Here is a 19,518-nt window from a genome sequence, read left to right on the forward strand (position 1 = left end):
TGTCCCTGTGCACCTGAGAGCTAGCGATACATCCCCCCACTCCATTAGTCCATTAGGGAGAGCAAGGAAGGAAAGGAGGAAATCAAGAGAATGAGAAAGAGCGAGAAAGTCTGGGCTCCAACCATTGCACCCATGGTGATTCTGCAGACAATGTGATGGAAGATCCAGACACATCTGCAGCTGCAGGACTCTGTGTGAAAATGTGAATCTGAGAGAAGTGCTTGGATTTATCTGAGATATTTTCCATTCTTTAATTCATAAGCTTGGTGCATTAATATTGCAGCAGAGAGTTCATGCTTACCCCACCCCTGGAAGAAAAAGCCCAAAAAACTGCGACTGCAACCCTTTAGGCACAACAACTTGACTCCAGCTCCAGTCATGACATTTGCTGCTGCATGATCCCCAAAGCTGATGTTTTATCTCTGCAACTCAAGGGTGACTCATCCATCAGAAAGGGATCTCTGTTGCGGCTTTGTCGGTTCACCCCTGTGTTTGTTTGTGTGTATGCGTGGGAAGGTGGAGTTTTGATTTTTGTTTGTGGTTTTGTGTATGACCTTGAGCAGCACTCGAGGCTGAGCAGAATCTGAGCAGAAGCAACGTCGGAAAGCCAACAGACTAAACGTGGTGTGATACCAGCTGGGTTTAATGCGCCGGCGTTCTTGGCAGGTAGAAGGGGCTGTCAATCATGGCAGTAGTCATGAGGTGTGTGCAGATGAGTCACAGCTGTCTGCTAATGCATTTGAAGGGGATTTCTTTGTTGTTTTGTTTAGCTGAGTGTCCTAATATTTACTTGAAGTCCCTTTTTTGCACAGTCAGAGTCTCGGTTGTTTCGAGGCTCTTACAAAATCTTGCAAACTATGCACCGTCTGTTTGAGCATTACAATGAAGTGAAGTGAAATCATTAAATGAATCAATGTTTTGTACCCCAGTTCACCTGGTTAGTTTCATCACACAGAGCCCTATAGGCACTTAGACAGCTCAAACTAAGAAAACCTCTCACTACTTCCTCATCTCTGATGAGATTGCTGCTATTTCACACCTATTAAAACAGAAAATAGAGGAAGGCTTTTTCAAATGGGTTTTTACATGTTATACACTAGACAATCTATAGATAAGTCTTAAAAGATGAATTTTCATTGATCGACTATTAACTAATTAAACTATAAGAACATTTGGGATAATATTTGTGGCTCTTTTCCAAATATAGACTGTATATAAAGGGTGGACGTAGCTATTATGACATCATCAGCTGTTTTTGGAAACCTTAAATTGAGGAATTTTAATCTGACCTACAAATTAAGAATGCCAAATGCTCATATGGCAGCAGCTCTCTAGTTATAATGCAGGCCTGCCCCAAAGCATGGCTTTGTTTATCGTCTATTTTACTCCAAATGGGGCCATAATTTACATAATTTACAAAAATATTCATTCTGCTGTATTACAGAAGTCTTAAAGTTAAAGGTAGACACTAAACATTAATCAGAAAAACATTTAAGGAGATCATAAATAACATGACTTAGATGGTTTTTTTCGGATAGACTTCTACACAACTGGATTTGTTTTTCATTTCCTCAGGATCGCCACCTCCTGGCCACTAGAAAGAATGCAGGTTTACACTTTCATATTCTTGTTCTTCATATAAAATGGAATAACTGCGTTAATAAGGAAACAGGAACAGTAAAGTAGCAATGAATACTCCACAACATCCTGACTGTTATAAATGTTTTTAAAGACAAACACAAACTGACCTTCGCTCGCTCTCTCTCTCTCTCTCTCTTTTTTATCTGATCTCATTGATATGGTCATGCACTCAGAAATGCTACGAGACATAATTAGCTTTAGCTAGCAACCACCCTCTTACTTTTACTGCTGCTCTTTAATTTAAAACGATGTTGGCCCACTTTTCACAGCATCTTTCATCTTCAAAACCCACTTTGACCATTCAGCTAAGAAATTTTAAATAAACTTCCTTTTAATGCATGAGATCTGAGGGTGAGGATCATCCAATTTAAAAATTCACAGTTTCTGCTGAACGTCTAGTTCAGTGAGGATGAATGTACACTGCTACAGTACATGAGCCCTGGCCCATATTATGGCAATTGTGAATGAAAACACTGTCACACTGAAAATCTCATAAAAATGCAGTTTGTAATTTGTTCAAACCTTTAAACAAAAATTCTTAGGAGCTTGAAAATGCCCAGAGAGCCTCTTTATAAAGACAGTGCTACATCGTATGATCTGGTATTCTGCAGGACAGGCTAAAAAATAGCTCCTAGTCAGGCAGGTATAGTGCTTTTATAAGAATATAACTGTAAAAATTATTACAGTGTACATATGAAGATGTGTTTACCCTTTATTTGCCATTATCCTATTGTCTCCTTGGCAACATAATTTTATTTGTGCCACTCTTTAAAAAGCTTTGGGTGTGAGTTGCTTTGAAGTCTTTTGGTTTCATAAAAATAAAAGTTTATGGTCATCCAGGGGAAAAAAAGCTGGACTCATGAATGACCATCATAAATAAGCACTTAAAACATTGAAGATTTACTTCCATCTGTCATAACATGTATATGAATATAGAGGATTAAAATGTGTCTATGGAAATATTCAAATAAAAAATAATATTGTGATCTAAGCATCTGTGTCCTTCATTTCAATATAAATATTTTTTTTCACACATGTAGAATATTTCCAGTCTAAGCAGAAAACTAATTTTTGTGTAACATTTAGGTAAAATTACAGTGCTTGGAAAATCAAGTTATGTTTTATCAGAGAAAATATCTACAATATTTGCATTGATATTAAAAAAAAATCAGAAAAAAATCATGTTGGTTGTTTTTAATTAAAACCCTCTTGAACATTTTTTAAATTGCAGCTGTCTTTATACAGTCTCTCACTTCAGAGGCTTAAAAAACTGTTGGACAAGATAAAATAATTTTAGATATAAGTATTATTTTTTTTTTATACTTGCATAAAAACACCAGCTGCTGTGTTTTCTCCCTTCAGATGCTCTGTTTGGCTTTTACTGCAGCCACCTTCAGTTGCTGCTCGTTTGTGGGTCTCTGCCTTCAGTTTTGTCTTCAGTAGCTGAAAAGCATGCTCTGTCGGACTGGGATCAGCTGACTGACTTGGTCATTGAAGAATATCCAATTTCTATCTCTTGAGAAACTCTTGGGTTTCTTGGGTGCAGCTTGCTTTGGGTCATTATCCAGTTGCACTATGAAGCACTGTCTGATCAGTTTGGCTGCATTTGGCTGAATGTGAGCAGAGAGTACAGCCCCGTGCACATTTTGCTTCTTCTACCAGCAGTCACATTAACCAGCGCTTTCGTTCGGTTTCCCTGGCAGCCATACATGCCCACACCGTAACACCATGTCTGACAGATAATATGCTTCCAATCATGAGCTGCTTCTCTCCGTCACACTTGTGTCGCCCCATCCCTCAAGTTTATCTTGCCTTCATTTGTAGAAATTATATTTTTCCAGAACTAAAGGCTTTTTCAGATGTTTTCTGGCAAATTCTAATCTGGCCTTCTTGAGTTTAACCAGTAGTCTGCACCTTGTTCTGCATTCATCTCCTATTCATGAAGGCTTCTATTGATTGTAGACCTTGACAGTGATACTCCTACCTCCTCGGGAGCGTTCTTGATTTAAGTGTTCACCTGGACATAAAATTCTTTAACAATTTTCCAGTTACCTTTGAGCCTTTGAACATTTGCCTCTTGAACAATTAATGCAGTTCTTTTGTTAAAGCCCTTGAACTGAAGTTGAAAATTTATTGTCTGCGATGGTGTACAAAGGCAAAATGACACAAATTGGTGCAATTGTCCAAATATATGTGGATCTGACTGTATGTTGTGGATGATCTTTATATTATAAACTGCTTCTCTATCACACCACGACTTCAACTCTCATTTTTTCCCCCCAGATATCAACATGGCTGGAGAGCCCAAACCGTACAGGCCTAAGATGGGCTCCAAGAGGCCTCTCTCATCCCTCTACAGGTGAAACATGTTTTTCTTATTTTAGAGTGTCAGGTGGATGTTCCTTTCCTGACCTACTTTTTCTGTTGTACCCTCTGCCTCTGCTGTCTGTAAAATATGTGTTTATGATCCTCTCTGGCAGGCTGTGCTCTTAAGGAGAAACAGCCAATTCCCTACTTGTGCTATTAGTGCCATTTTTTTGTCTGTTGCTGTTACACACTTTGCTCTTTTGTCATCTCGTTGAAAGAAACAACAACAAAACAAACAAAAAGTCCACACAAAGTTGCTTGGCAGTATAATAAAAATACAAAATAACACCTTATTCAGGCTTTTAAAGGAATAGTTTTGGGAAATGTCTCTTCCTGCGGGGGCTTTGAATATGATTTACATAGTTTAAGACACAGACTGGAAACATGACCAAATTCTGTCTATATTATATTCTGTTCCAAAGTAACAGGATCAACCCAGCAGACCCTCTGTTTAAAGCTTACACAGTCGTGTGAAACAGACAGGTTTGGCAGGACTCTTTGAAAAATGTAGTGCGCACTTACCCTTTTAAGTCTGATTGAAGCAGTAAGTAGCAGCCAGGTGCTGTTAATCAAACACACTTGATTAACTGATAATCAGCAAGTGTGAGCGCCCCCATAAGAGCAGAGGTTTTGACAGTTTGCTGGTCTGGAGCATTCAAGATTGTCAAAAAAAATCCACAAGATACATCTCCGACTCAGTTAGCTTATTAAAATGTTAAAGTTCACCAGAATACAAAATGGAATAAGTATGGTTTGTTTGGGAGGTTTGCCACAACAAAGTGTCTTCTCTCTAAAAAGAAAACAGCAGCACAGCTTTGGTTTGCATTGTTCTGGAACAAACCACTTCTAGGACAATGTCATTTAGACAGATGACACCGAACTGACAATGTTTGACTATAATGCAGTGTCATGTTTGGTAAAAACCAAACCCATCAGCACAAACACCTCATACCAACTGTCAAGCACCGTAGTGAAGGGGTGGTTAATTGGACTTGGTTTGAAAATGCAGTCCCTGAGTTTACCATAAACTCCTCTGTATACCAACGTGTTTTAGTCAAATGTAAGGCCATCTGTCCTACGGCTAAAGCTTGGTTGAATCTGGGTAATGCACATATCAAGCCTAGCAGCAAATCTACAACAATCTTATTATACAAGCTATAATAACTTGAAGCTAATGAATCATTGGGTGTTCCTTGGTTTTCTCACACTGCTTCAACATGTCGCCTTATTTGTTGTTAAATAAGTGAGATGGTGTGTTTAAATAATTTTAGAACCTGGTATTGAGTCATGAGGCTATGAAAGGTTTATTAGTATTATTTTTTTGCATGATTATGTGTTATTTAAAAGATAATAAGATAAGAACAAGAGTTTGGAAACTCCTTTACTAGAGGATTTGAAAATGAGAAGGAACACAACATACACATAACAAATTCTACCTATTTAAACTATCTCACTAAAATTTAATAAAATCTGACAAAACACATGTTTTATGTTTGTATGTTAAGTAAAACGGTCATGTTGTGGTTTTGTAGCAGTTTTATGTGCCAGACTAATTTTGAAGAGATTACATCAAACATGTTGCCTGGGTAAAATGTGCTGAAACGTGTCAAAGATCCAATCTTCATAGTAGATCGTATCTGTAAAGGGAGCTGCTTATTCATCATAGTTGACGATTCTAGTGCGCTGTCTTGCTTTTACTGCTAATTGGTTGCTAGCCCAATAGCTGTAAAAGTGTACTTCGAGCTTAACAACTATCCAGCAACACAAATCTGTTACATTAGGAAGGAAGCTGTCATGAACCACAGTGTTTTCATCTGTATTCTTGCCGTTGGCCAGTGGGGATGCTTATTAAAAGGCAGGAGGGGAGGTTTGGGAAGACGACAGCTAGCAGCTGGACAAATTTCCTTTGTTTCAGCCTTTTGTGAATTGATTAGAACCGTGCACCTTTTGGTAGTCAGGCGCTCTAATCACACAACTTTAATGTGAAGGCTGTACCGAGGTGCTGGGGTAACAATAGATGAAATACTCTTCACATCACAGTGAGCAATGCAACGGGAACAGAGTGGCCTGCATCATTATAGAGCTCAGATTTTCTTCTTCTTTTTAACTTTGCAAAAGAATTCAAACATTTGTGCCTGATTTTTGCCTCCAAATCCAGAAAAGAGATTGCTCTCTCGGACCTGTGTGTCAGGGGCAGGAAGATGGCAGCACTATGCAACATACACACACACACGTGTGTATTTATATCCTTGTGGGGACATCTCATTGACATAATGCTTTCCCTAGCCGCTTACCCTAACCCTAACCATCAAAAATGAATGCCTAACCCTGACTCTTACCCTAAACCTAACCAGAACGTAATTGTAACCCTGACGCAAAAAACACATTTTGAGTTTCAAAAATGCCTTCAAACAGCCCACAAAGGTTGTTTGTCCCCACAAGTATAGTAAACTACCAATTTTTGGTCCCCATGAAGATGTTAATACCCGTATACACACACACACACACACACACACACACACACACACACACACACACACACACACACACACACACACACACAAACACAGTTATTGAAAATACTCATGAAAATGAATTTGTTAGGCACAATATTGTAAATGACAGTGCTTTAATTTCTCTACATTTATCAAGTTTGTTTTACCGTCGCTGCTTCCTTTCTTTTTCCAAAATGGAAGAGTAAGCTCTGCAGCTGTGAGCAGTGTTGAGCTGCCCACTGTCTCTCAAGCTCTTTTGATTCCTGCTTTCTTTTATCCTGAATTTTTGAAAAGTAATCAAAATACAACCATCAGGAACTCGTGCATATTGTGGCAGAAGTCTTAAGGCCACTCCTGTTGTGTCGGATTTATCACAGTGTAATTTGTAGCCGGGAACGGAAGCTTCCTGTTGTCAGCAGTTGTTTGTAGAAATAGCCTGCATTACCTCGCTTTCTAGTTTGATGGGAATCTGGTAAGTTTACCGCTATAGCCAACCAAGAAAGAAATGCAACATAATGAGGCAAACTTGCTGTTGTTGCATTTCATTTTTTAAATGGATTAAAGGAAATTCGATTCCAGTGCTCAGCTCGGTTAAGAAACCACACATCAAATCTTAACAAGAAGGAATTTTCCAGTAATAGTCTTTTAGGACAGCACTGAATAAAGAATTCAGTCTAAATGTATTTGCACCGTCATTTTCTTCCTTTATTATTTTATGTTTTTGTGCACAAAAAATCAAAGAAAAATAGAAATGTTCTCTTTTATTTCCACAGTGGCTATGAATTTGACTACGACTACTACAGAGATGACTTCTACAGTAGGTATGTTTAAAAAAAAAAACCAAAACATTGGCTCACTGGTAAATAACACACGTCTTTGTCATTTGCAACTTTTCTTTTTTCAACCAGTCCCTTTCCTCCCAATATTTTGCCCTTAGTATACACATCCTTTCTCCCCATTTCCCATCTTGAATAAAGATGATTTTTGAGCAGAATGGCCCCATTTCCTTCTGAGGCAAAGTAACTACATTATCACAGGCATAATGAATGTCATATTGAGGAGGTTTTTATTCCTCTCCGTTGGGCTTACTAATGATGCTTTTATCCGCATAGCCGGGTACTGAATGTCAGATAGTCCCCCGGCTGGTCATTTGCGCTGGCAAGGCACAGAATGTATCTTCATTCTGACATTTTCATTGGTTTGTTTACTTCCTCTTCTTTGCAATATCCCCAAGAGCAGAATCCTTCAGCTTTGAGTCATTATTGCTATTTTGGCAATTTGATATGTCAAAGGCAACTGGGAACAGGCTTTGATTGAATTGCTTTGGCATTGTTCAATGTGTACCTCTATCATTCAGACATCTTTTGCAGCATGTCTATTAGGTGCTTTGTAAGTGTTCCTTGCTGCTTGAATAAAAACATCTGACCAAAAACAAGGGGAAAAAAAACCCACTTGCTGTTCAGGTCCCATAGTGATTACAGAGTTATATCCCCACTTTTTTTGTTTTGTTATTTCTCTGCATTGTAATACTCTTGGAATATTTCTGTTGCTACAACTTTATTCTTCATGTGTCTTCAGACTGTTTGAGTACCACGGCCGTGTTGTGCCTCCGACCCGAGCTGTGATCCCCATCAAACGCTCACGGCTAGTTGTCCCAACCACACGCAGAGCCAAATCCTCTTTTCCAGTCAGGGCTTGCTCTTCCTCTTCCTCCTCCTCCTCTTCCTCCTCCCGAGCACTCAATGTCGGCTCTTCCATCACTGGCCCTAAACGTATGTTTGGTGGTTTTTCTTTGTCCCTTTTTGTTCCTATAGTGTCCTGCCATCTCTAAAGGATGTTGTGATTGCCAAATGATGTTTTCTAAATGTGATTTTTATGTGATTGTTTGTTTTAAACTTACCTCCATGTCCATTTTTGGGGTTTGAGTCAAGTTAATGGCAAAGAAAATAAATTCAGCCGCTACAAAGAACATTTCCTATTATCATAACTTTGAACACATGTTGGCGGGTATCATTTCTGCCCATTATGATGGAAATGTACTCAGCAAGTGTAAATGCTAAGCTCTGGAAACAAAAAAACAAGGTTAATAATCGAAAAAGGTCAGGCCTGCAATTCCTGATTATTTTCATTAGTAGTCTTGATAGTCCCTCTTGAACTGATTAGAGTATACACTCACTGGACACTTCATTAGGTACAGCTGTTCAACTGCTCTTTAACTCAAATATTTAGTCAGCCAATCACATGGCAGCGACTCAAAGATTTTAGACATGACATGGTCAAAATAAATCTGTTATATTAGGAACATATGCACTGTATTAGATGTAATTACAAGCAAATTCACAAATTGGTTTTGAGCTTCACTAAACCAAATTTAAGAATAGGGAAGAAATCTGATTTCAGTGACTTTGAACATGGCATCATGGGACCAGCCATCTCAATATTTCAGAAATTCCTGATCTACAGCCAGCTCTAGGGTTTACAGAGAATCTGAAAAAGAGAAAACATTGAGTGAGAGACAGTCCTTTGGTGGAAAATGCCTTGTTGATGCCAGAGCACAGAGGAGAATGACCAGATTGCTTTGAGGTATTAGGAAGACAACAGTTAATCAGATAAACCGACATTACAACCGCACACAACATGCCAAACCTCGAAGCAGATGGACTACAGGAAACTGAGGATACAATTCACATAAGCTCAACAAAACCAGATAATAAAAGACTGAAAAAGCGTTGTCTGGTCTGGTGAATCTCAATTTCTGCAATGAAGTTTGGATGGTATGGTCAGAATTTCACAATTTTACAAAGCATGGATCTATCCTGCTTTGAATTAATGGTTCGGGCTGGTGCTGTCATAATAATAATAATAATAATGGATTGCATTTATATAGTGCTTTTCTAGGCACCCAAAGTGCTTTACAATGCCACTATTCATTCACTCTCACATTCACACACTGGTGGAGGCAAACTACGGTTGTAGCCACAGCTGCCCTGGGGCAGACTGACAGAAGCGAGGCTGCCATATTGCACCATCGGCCCCTCTGGCCAACACCAGTAGGCGGTAGGGTAAAGTGGCTTGCCCAGTTACACAACGACCAGGACAGAGAGAGCAGGGGGATCGAAACTGCAACCTTTCAGTTGCAGATGAGCTTCCCAATCCCCTGAACCATGGTCACCCCCAAGGCGTGGAGGAAACTTTCTTTGCTCAATTTGGGCCTCTTAATATCAACTGGGCATTGTTTAAATGCCACAGACTACTTGAGTATCGTTATTAACCAGTGCCTTTTTGACCACAGTGTACCCATCGTCTAATGGCTGGTTGTAGCAGGATATAAAGCCATGTCACAAATCTCAAATCTTCTCAAACGGGTGTCCTAAACAAGACAGTGAGTTCACTGTACTCAAATGTCCTCAACAGTCTCCAGATCGCAGTCAAATAGAGCACCTTTGGGATGCGATGCAGGGGGAGATTTGCATCATGAATGTGCACCCAACAAATCTGCAGTGTGCACTGTGTGATGCTATCATATCAGCGTTGAACCAAAGGTTTTGAGGAGTGTTTCCAGCATCTTAATGAGTCTTTGTTGATTAACACAAAGAATGAAGAATGAAGGCAGTTCTGAAGACACAAGGAGGTCCAACCTGGTCCTAGTAAGGTGTACCTAATTAAGTGTCTAGTGAGTGCATTAAAAAAAAAATTATTGTAATTTTTAAGATGCCAAAACTGACATTTACATACTTAGTTTGTTTGTTTTTTCACCAAACTGTCCAAAACCCCCAAAATAATAAGAGATTTTCATACAAAACAAAGAAAAGTGGCTTATCCTCTCATTGGAGATGTAAAAAAACTGTAGTGATTTCCAAATGCTGAATCATTTTCATGTCAAAACTGTCGTTGAATGCGATTTACTTTTGAATAAATGAGTCAATTTTTTAAAAACACTTTGATTTTAATAAGAGGTTAATGTGCAAGCTATTTTGATTGTTGAGGCAAAAACTGTCAAATAATGCAATAAAATGGGGAGGAAAAAAATGACCATAATGACTTCCTAAGCTAACTGAACAGATTCACAAGAAATTGTCACGTTTGAAAAGCTGGGAGAAGTGAATGTTTTAAATATTTTCTTCTTGAAAAATGACTTTATTATGGCATTTATTATCATTTGATTTTAACAATCATTGTTGATTAATCTTCAGTCAGGTGACAAAGCCAGCCATTGTCAAACTTAAGAATGTCTTGGCCAAATTTTAAACCTGTGCCGACTGAACCTTTAATCAAAACTCTGATTGAAACACAAGACTCCTTCTTTGTGTTTTCTCTGATTCCTTTTGATCTTCTGGTGATTTGCTTGTTGAGGCTGAATCTTCATTAAACACTTTCCCTTCCCTTGCCAACTGAAAAGAAAAACAAATCATTTGAATCTCTCATATTTTCTTTAGTAGTTCTGATGACCTTTTTAATGCAAATATTTAAGCTGTTCCATTGTAGCTTCAAGCTAATTACATGTTTGTACATTAGAAACTTTGACCTCCTGCAGACCACCGCCACACACTTTAGGAATGACTGGGATAAACAGTAAATTGTTTTTTTCTTTTCTTGAGATGCATTGAAACACATTTAAACCAGAGTTTTTATTCATGTTAAAACAAAAGTAAGCACACCAGAAATGTCGTGAATAAACCAAAATTATACAGAATAAATCTTAGATCAGAGTCTCAGCTAGTTGTTTGGTTATTTTTTGTATTTTCTGCTCTGTGTAGCATTTCTGCATCATATTGCTCATCACTTTCTATTGTTTTACAGCAGGCAGGCAGCTGTTTTCTTATCATCTAAGCTAGTAACAAGGTGGTAAATCTAATAGTAAGAGCCAGATCTTTCCTCTACAAAAATTGAGGTAAAACACGGCTCAGAAAGAAACATTTTTGCTGGTAGCAACAACAATGAGATTATGGCTTTAGCAGCTGGTGTACTGTTCAAACTCTCGCATGCTTATTATTATTCTCCCCTCAATGCAACACAGTGAGATTTCCTGCTTTTCATCAGTTGTGCCACATTTTCAGTGAAGAACTTGACTGTTGAGAAGAGTCTGCTGCTGTCACAGTGTCTCTTGTAGAACATCCCATTAATTATGCTTTTTAAGTTTATTAATGTATGCTTGCAGTGAAGACAGATCAGCTTCTAACAATCAAAAAGGAACTGTCGCAAATCAAGACCAAGATCGACTCACTGCTGGGAAGGCTTGAGAAGATAGAGAGGCAACATCGCTCTGATGCCGGTAAGATTTGACAGCCAGGAGGGGAAGACCTGTCTGATGAGCATGCATAGAAAAATGGGGAAGATGCTGAGAGAGGCCGCCATGTACTGAAATAAAAGCCACACAAACAGTCTTTGAGGAGAGATGACGGAATGATACTGAACATATTAAATGCTTGTTCAGAGGCTTGTCTGAAATACAGGTTCTTCTATTATCAAAACAAGATAGAAAGTCTATAAATCTATTATGCTCTGATGTTAACTGCCAGTCTTTGTCTCTTGATGTCTTTTGCCAGAGATGCAGAGGAAGCAGGAGGAGGTGTGCGAGTGTCTCCATGGTGATGCAGCAGACCACTCTGGGGGGGAGGAAGTGGAGGGGACGGCTGAGGTTGAGGCAGGGGAGATGACAGACGGTGGTGAAGACGACTTTGAAGATGAAGGCACAAGCGACATGGTGAGCAGGCCAAGTACCCATGTACAGTATTAATAAGAAGTTATTTGGTTCCAATTTAGCTGCGAAGTGTGCGTGCGTGTCTGCAAAAGTCACAAGAAGTCCTACTTTCCTACAGATTTTCTTGTAATTTTTTAAAGTGGTCTTGATTCATATTTGTGCAGGCTTTCTGAAGGTCCTTCAAAGTTTTTCTTTGGACACTCAAAGTCCACTCCCCCCCCTCCACACACACACACACACACACACACGTAGAGGCACAGTATTGGCAGTACTTCCCTAGCTTCCAAATTACACAATAACGGGACAGAAAATCGTTGGCAACAAGGCCTGTAGACTGATGAATCCAAATTGTTGTCATCATTAGTGTAAGTCATTGCCCATTGCCAGTATGCACAGAGGTCAGGAGAGAGGTATAGTGGTGAGCGTCTACACAGAACATGGAACTATGAATGCAGAACAGAACCATCAAATTTCAATCCACCAATACAATCTGCAACACAGCTGATGTCATTTTCTTTTAGCACGACAGTGATCCAAATACACTGTCAATGCTGTAAAAGCCAATAGTAGCTGAGGAGAAACACAGTCATGAATCACCCCCCTCCCAGAGCCTGGACCTCAACATTTTGGAAGCAGTGTGGGATCATCTTGAGAGAGAACAGAATAAAAGGCACCCAACATTCAAAGAAGAACTTTGATTGTCCTTCAAGAAGCCTGGAGAACTATTCCTGAAGAATACTTTAAAAAAAAATTACATGAAAGCTGTCTGTGAGACTTCCGGCTGTGTTGAAGAATAAAGGTACTCACACCAAATATCAACTTTTGAGTACAGCAGAATTATAAAAACTCTGTTTTTGCCTCTTTTTCTGTATATCCATGTATGTTTGGACGTTTCCCATCCCATCTCCCAAGCAAGATATAAAGAAATGAGGGGTGTTTCAAGACTCTTGCATAGTAGTTTATCTATACTATGATGCGGAAAATGTTTTCCACTGACATAATATGCCAATAATAACAGTAAGTATAATGTACATTCAACTCTGTTGTATAAATATCTTTGCCTTAGATGGAACCATTTGAGTCATACAGGATTCTCTCAAAACTAAAAGGTGAAATGGTCATGAAAAAGTAATCAGATTGTTCGTGGTGACGGATACAAAGTTTTGCTGTCTTTTGTGACAATCAGCATGATTTGAAAAGTCTAAACTATATGAGTAAAAACACTCAGAAAATGATTCTTCACCCACAATAAACACAACACAATACTCTGAAATATGTATAAAATTACATTTGAATTTATTTAATTAATTAATATTTAAGGATAATGTGCCTGGAACAAACTAAATGTGTATCTATCAATTAAGTTTAGTTTGACCAGATCCCATTAAATGTAACATTTTACATTGTACTTATGCAACAAAATTACATTGATAAATTACATATAATTAAATTAGTTGAAGTCAGAAGGGCAATTTTTTATTTTATGTTATTTTTGAGTGAGGTGTATTTTGTCTCTGTCTGAACAACATACATGCTGCAAAGTGGGGACACATTGTTGTGGCAACCAAGAAAAGTAGTAGCTGTTGTTTTAAAGCTTAATCTTAATGTGTTTTGAATTAATATTGTATTACAAAGTAATAAATATTATCAATGACAAAATAATTCGAGGTCGTCTCTATTACAAACCGCCATGAAACTGAACAAATCACATGAAAACACCAAAGTCAGCAGCACGTAACGGTGTCTGTGAATACTTTGGCTTTTCTTCCCTGTCTCAGACAAACCTGAATGGGAGGAGTTTGTCTTCAGAAATATATTTTACATTTTTAAACTCTTAGTTTTGGTTCAGGCAACAGAACTTAGGTTTGGAAGAGACCCTTATAATTTTCCCTCAGATTGAATAAAACGTGTGGTACTGATCCCATCTGCCAGCAGAACTCGAAGGCAAACTTCTTCTCTGTGTTATACGCAAAGCCTCAGGCATAGAAGTTTTATAAATCTTTGAAAGCATTGTTTATTTTAATAAAAGAGTAAATAATTTAATTATGCTGTTAAAAGTGCCAGACTTTTTTTAAGTCACTGTCTATCGCTGAGTGAGGTAACGCACGATCACTGATGAAGAGAGCGTTTATATTTAGTTTCCACGGCGACATACTTGGAAAAACTGCTGTATTGAAACCTGCCATGGCAAACCAAACATTTTCTACTGATGCCACCAAGCATTAAAAACCATTTAACTGACAAAACAAGACTAGACTTTCACAAGATATTTACAAGAAATGGGACACATCTGTCAGCTACCTCAGTAATTACTGCTGTCATTCATCTATGAAACAAGACAGCTGGAGTAACGGAACAAGACGGAGCAACAACACTAAGCTGTTAGATGAAGAGCTGCAGGTGACAAGCTATGCACCTCCAGCTCCCCAGTGAAGTTAGGCTGCTGTTTGCAGACGCTTCGCCGTGTGCAGAATGAAATCGGAGCAAAGTTTCTCACAGAGTGCTTGAAACTGATCAAACATTACTGTCTGCTACTAACTACATCACTCTCTGGATACACTTGTGAAACTTTTTGGGTGGTGCTAATTTACTGTAATGCAGTAAAAGAGCGTAATGCATGCAGCATGTCACCAATTTTTACTTTAAAAATCATAAATCATTTAACTGAACATTTGCTTTCCAGTTTTATTACTGTGACAGTTTTATTTCTCAAAACTATTTCCTTACTTTGACACAGAAAAAATAATAAGGTTATATAATCATACCTGCTTCCTGTTTTATGAGATCTGGACCCACTGTTGGGTGGTTTATTGGCTTCATTCTGCAGGCAGACTAAACTATTGATTACTGGTAATCATTAAAGCTTATATGCCTTATTCTAATAGATACTGTGGCCAAAAGGCTTAGAATAAACAAAAAACCCAAATCCCTATATTGATTTAGTGAAAACACACTGTGTAAAATGTGTCTCAGAGGACATGGATGAGATGTGAATTGATGCACATTTTCAGGGTTCGGACAAACAAAAAGAAAAAAATACGATTTACAAAACAAAAAAAAGTACAGCCATTTCTAAGGTTTTAAAAATCAGGACATGAAAGATCCTCAGGTATTGACCAGGTTATGATGACTGTGGAGTCCATTTGAGTACAGTGAACTCACTGCCATGTTCAAGAAATCAGCTTAAGACAATTTGAGCTTTGTGACATGGTGCGTCACCCCACTGTGGTCATGAAGGGATGGACTCAATACTCTGAGTGTTATTTGTCATTGAAACAATGCTCAGGTGTTACTAAATGTGTCAAGAAGATATTCCCCACACCATTACGCCACCAGCAGCTTGAACTGTTAATAAAATGCAGCATGGATCCATTTTTTCATGTTTATGGTTTTTGTGAAATGAATAACAGAACTTGTGTGGACCAGTTAATTTTTTAAATATGTACTGATGTGTATTTCAGACTTAGAACTGGAAGTGTTTCCTTTTTTTAATGACTGTGGATTGAGCTAGAAAAGGGAAGGCTATGTTGCTGCCTAGTTATAAAAATTAATTCTTGACTGATTTAAAGCAATCTTATTTCTTTTACTGCAGATAGAGAACCACATATCGGACATTGACAACTGAGTAAGGTCAGTATTTAATCTTGATTTAACAACACACATTTTACACAAAACTGAATTTATTTTTGGGAATAACGTATGAAAAACAGAATCATAGAAACATTTTAGCGTCCAGCAGTTGAAAGCAATTCGAAGGAACTTTCGCTTCCTGCTTTAAAAAGAGTAACAGAGTAAGAAACATTGCTCATCCTTGGAGTTTAATCCTCCAAAATGTTCTTCTAAAGGTGGGGTCATTCTCTGCATCTGGGAGCAAAAGGAAAAGCAGCTTCTCTGCAGCGATCACTGATGACTGAACAGCCGCAGAGATGAGACTCTTTCTCATGTGCATTTCCTGTCAAACGACATTTAAATCTCCCCTGATTTTCTTTGTAAGAACAAATAGCTATGAGATTTAATTTGCCTCTTGGCTGACATTTCCTCCCTGCTGTCCTTAAGTGCCTGCGAGTGGAAGTTTTTCCCTTTTTTTTTCTCCTTCCTCAGGCGGTCTGAACATGATAGATTGTTAAGATGATGGTTTAATGAACTGCTTGTCCTCTGGTGGATATCTGAGAGGTTGCAGGTAATAACAGCAGCGTTAGAAAATTTTAATGTTGGTCCTCTTGAGTTTCCAAGCTTCACAGGAAAATTTAAACCTGCAGCTACCTTTTTTCACATGAGGTCGCTGTGAGAGATGAAAAAATAATTTTCTTTTTTCTTTCAAGTTGGGGAATAATGAAGCTTGCATTACAGAAGATGGGAGGACAGATACCAGCAAAATCTTCTTGATCAAGGAGGTGCATTTGACATTAAAGGAAAGGAAGTGACAGACAGCAGTGGAAGAGTGTGTCAGACTTGTATTTTGCTTGTTTGCCTCATTAGAACATGCCACTGCTGATGCATACGTCATCAAAATCCTGGGTATGAATATTCTCCAGACGACTGCAAGATCTTCGCAACCAGCAGTCAGTCATTTCCCCTCGGACTGATTGCTGTTCTGAAAAATACGGACAATACAGTATATTGTGTGCTTATTATATTGTGGTCTGTATTGTGTATAAAAATACAGTTATGTGATCTATCAGAAGAAAATTTATGTCTTTTGTTGTACCTCAGATGTTTGTTTCTGTTTCTGTGCATTGAAAACTGTGAAAAGCTGCATTGCTGGCAGAGAGCTAAATATGAATGTAACAGTAACATATTTTCTTTGACACTCATTAATTCTGCATTTTGTTTTCATTCATTTTGAGCAAATGTACAGTATGTAATTTATTCACAATGTCGCCACATGGTATTGAATGCATTTCATGTTTGTAATTTGTTCTACATGACAACGTGTATTTGAAATTCTTTACTTTCTGTTTAAAATTTTAAAAAATGAAACAGCAATTTTTGCTGTCAGCATGTTAAAAATGTGGCTATCAAGAATCATTTCATTCCCTCTGTTGTACAGCCATGGATAATAAACATTTTTGACATAAACTTCTGTCCTTCCTCCCCAAAACTGAGTGGTGTAGCTCGCATTTTTGTAAAGGTATTGTTTCTTTTTCTATTTAAATGGACCTAAAGCTAAGGAAAGACCAGATATACTTCTTGCATCTAGTTTGACTGCTGATTGCATTTAATTCTTTTCGCATTTGCTAACTGATGAAAAGTAGTGCTCATGCCCACCCAGAGACTGTGTTGCATGGACAGTCTCTGGGTGGGGATGAGCATTCAATGTGTCTGACAAGGCGATTGCACAGGTCACATAGTGGGAGATGAAGTGTTTCCAAATGCTGTCAGACAGACTTCTGAATTACAAATATTTCCCATTAAATGTAGAAATGCAGGCAGATTGTTGACATGTTGCAATCAGTCTGAGTCGGTGTACGCCGATGATTGCAACTCATCTGTATCATGTTTCTTTGCAAAAAGGGGTTCATCTAAGTTCGTTTCCAAGTGTCTTTTTTCTGGTTATATTCCTATTAAAACAAGGTTGCTGTGCACTTATGTCATTATAAAGTTAAACCACTGTTCTGCAGCAACTATGCAACTATTTGTTTCAAAACTGAGTTCTGATTAGACTCTGAATGTGAAATTCAAATGTCATTTGAATTTCTGTGTGTTATAAAGACAACAGATTTGCAATTTTCACAGGTTTATCTCAGTGAATTATCATCACAGATTGAGGTCAAACTGACAATTAAATACAATATCATACTTAAAGACGGAATCATCTTATTGGCATATTATTAAATTCTTGATACACCAAAGTTTTTCAAGACTGAAACGTGACTCCATTCTTCTCAGCAACCATTTCCAATAAGATCGCAAGTTCATTGCGCACGGTTGTGCCGTGGTCACCAGTCACTGTTTTCCCTTGTGTGACTGCAGCATAATGCAAACATTTGAAACTTTACCAGTGCGCTAACACTATCAAGATATTTCTACTGTTAAATAAAACAGTTACTAAGTTTTCTTTAGGACGGATTTAAATATTGATAATTGAACCCTCAAAAATGCTGATTTGTTTGAAATAAATCTAAATTTTTAATCTGCACCTTACAAACAAATTAAATAACGAATTCAAAGTCTGGATAATAACAGCTGTAAGACACAAAAAATCAGAGGGAACAACAGACAAAAAGCAAGAAAGAGGAAAGCTAACAAGCTAACAGCAAGGGACAACAGTATGAGACACCAACAGCATAGGCCTGAGTCTCATACCTGCATTAGTTTACTCATAATGTTGAAATGAAATTATGGGTTTAGTTTATTTTTCCCTTAAAACAACTATGCACATGATGATTTCTTTATTCATCATTTAACAGTTTTTAGTGCTGACAGTTATGCAGAGTCAGGCATGAAAAGGCTGCTCTTTGTGACAGGTGGGTACTGACAGATGTGTGCAGCTGCCAGCTGTCCTCTAGGCTTCACTTCTGCTAAACCTGTGTCTCTGAACTGGACCTCGTCGATGTTTGTGGCCTCATAAGCTCTCCTGTGATATTTAGTTTGTATACTTGGATTATTCCAATGAATGGTTAATATATGCTAAATCTGCACAGATTTTTCCATCTTGGATTTGAAAGCAAGAGTTAGTAAACCTCAATTAAAGTCTCCCTCTACAGCCTGTTGATTCTTAGTTTCAGCAATGAAACTGAATTTAAAACAAACTATAGCTGACATTCTGTCCCCTATAGGCAACCACCAAGATCCTACTGCCTACACATATTCAGTAACACTCAGAAAAATATGCTGGTAATTAGATAGTGTTAATAATTATCTTTCAGTAAGTATGAAAGTTTTCTACATGTCCTAGTGTACATTATGAAATACGTTTTTATGAGCGAGAATATCTTGAATGTTTAACACTTTTCGACTAAACAGTTGTCTTCTACTTTGTTTTGTTTTTTTTAAACAATCATTTATTAAAACCTTTCCTTTAAAACTTGTATTTTATTTAATGTTTTTGTGAAATTCAGGTAGAGTAGCTTTTATACTGTTAATTCAGCATATACTAAAAAAAAATAAAAGCCTGTTCTTACAATATATTTGTGGGCATTTTATTTTGCAGAGAAATTCACAATCAGACAGGCTCACCTGGCTGCATGTCCTCACCTCATGTGCTTGATAACCACCTTTTCTCTCTCTCTTTGTTTCTCTTCTGTTGTTGTGAGTGTGTGTGTGTCTGTGTAAGTGTTTGTGTATATTGTTTTGTGTATTTAAAACAGCTGC

At 37.9% G+C, this 19,518-nt stretch overlaps 1 protein-coding gene across 2 annotated transcripts in view; it reads left to right on the forward strand.

Annotated features, from left to right (window-relative positions):
• Positions 1-19,175, forward strand: part of LOC146497492 (RNA-binding Raly-like protein) — a 61,533-nt gene extending 42,358 nt beyond the window's left edge. The window contains exons 3-9 of one of the 2 annotated variants that reach the window (XM_085141629.1): positions 3,925-4,000; positions 7,277-7,324; positions 8,082-8,275; positions 11,662-11,775; positions 12,050-12,207; positions 15,797-15,834; positions 16,527-19,175. In XM_085141629.1, the coding sequence (XP_084997755.1) occupies positions 3,925-4,000; positions 7,277-7,324; positions 8,082-8,275; positions 11,662-11,775; positions 12,050-12,207; positions 15,797-15,829 (623 nt within the window). In that variant the 3' untranslated portion in view covers positions 15,830-15,834; positions 16,527-19,175. The remainder of the gene's footprint in view (positions 1-3,924; positions 4,001-7,276; positions 7,325-8,081; positions 8,276-11,661; positions 11,776-12,049; positions 12,208-15,796; positions 15,835-16,526) is intronic. The other variant, XM_085141628.1, reaches the window with a different exon arrangement.
• Positions 19,176-19,518: the final 343 nt, after the last annotated feature.

This window comes from Neolamprologus multifasciatus, chromosome 18 (assembly GCF_963576455.1).
Source record: "Neolamprologus multifasciatus chromosome 18, fNeoMul1.2, whole genome shotgun sequence".
In the NCBI taxonomy this organism is placed as follows: Eukaryota; Metazoa; Chordata; class Actinopteri; order Cichliformes; family Cichlidae; genus Neolamprologus; species Neolamprologus multifasciatus.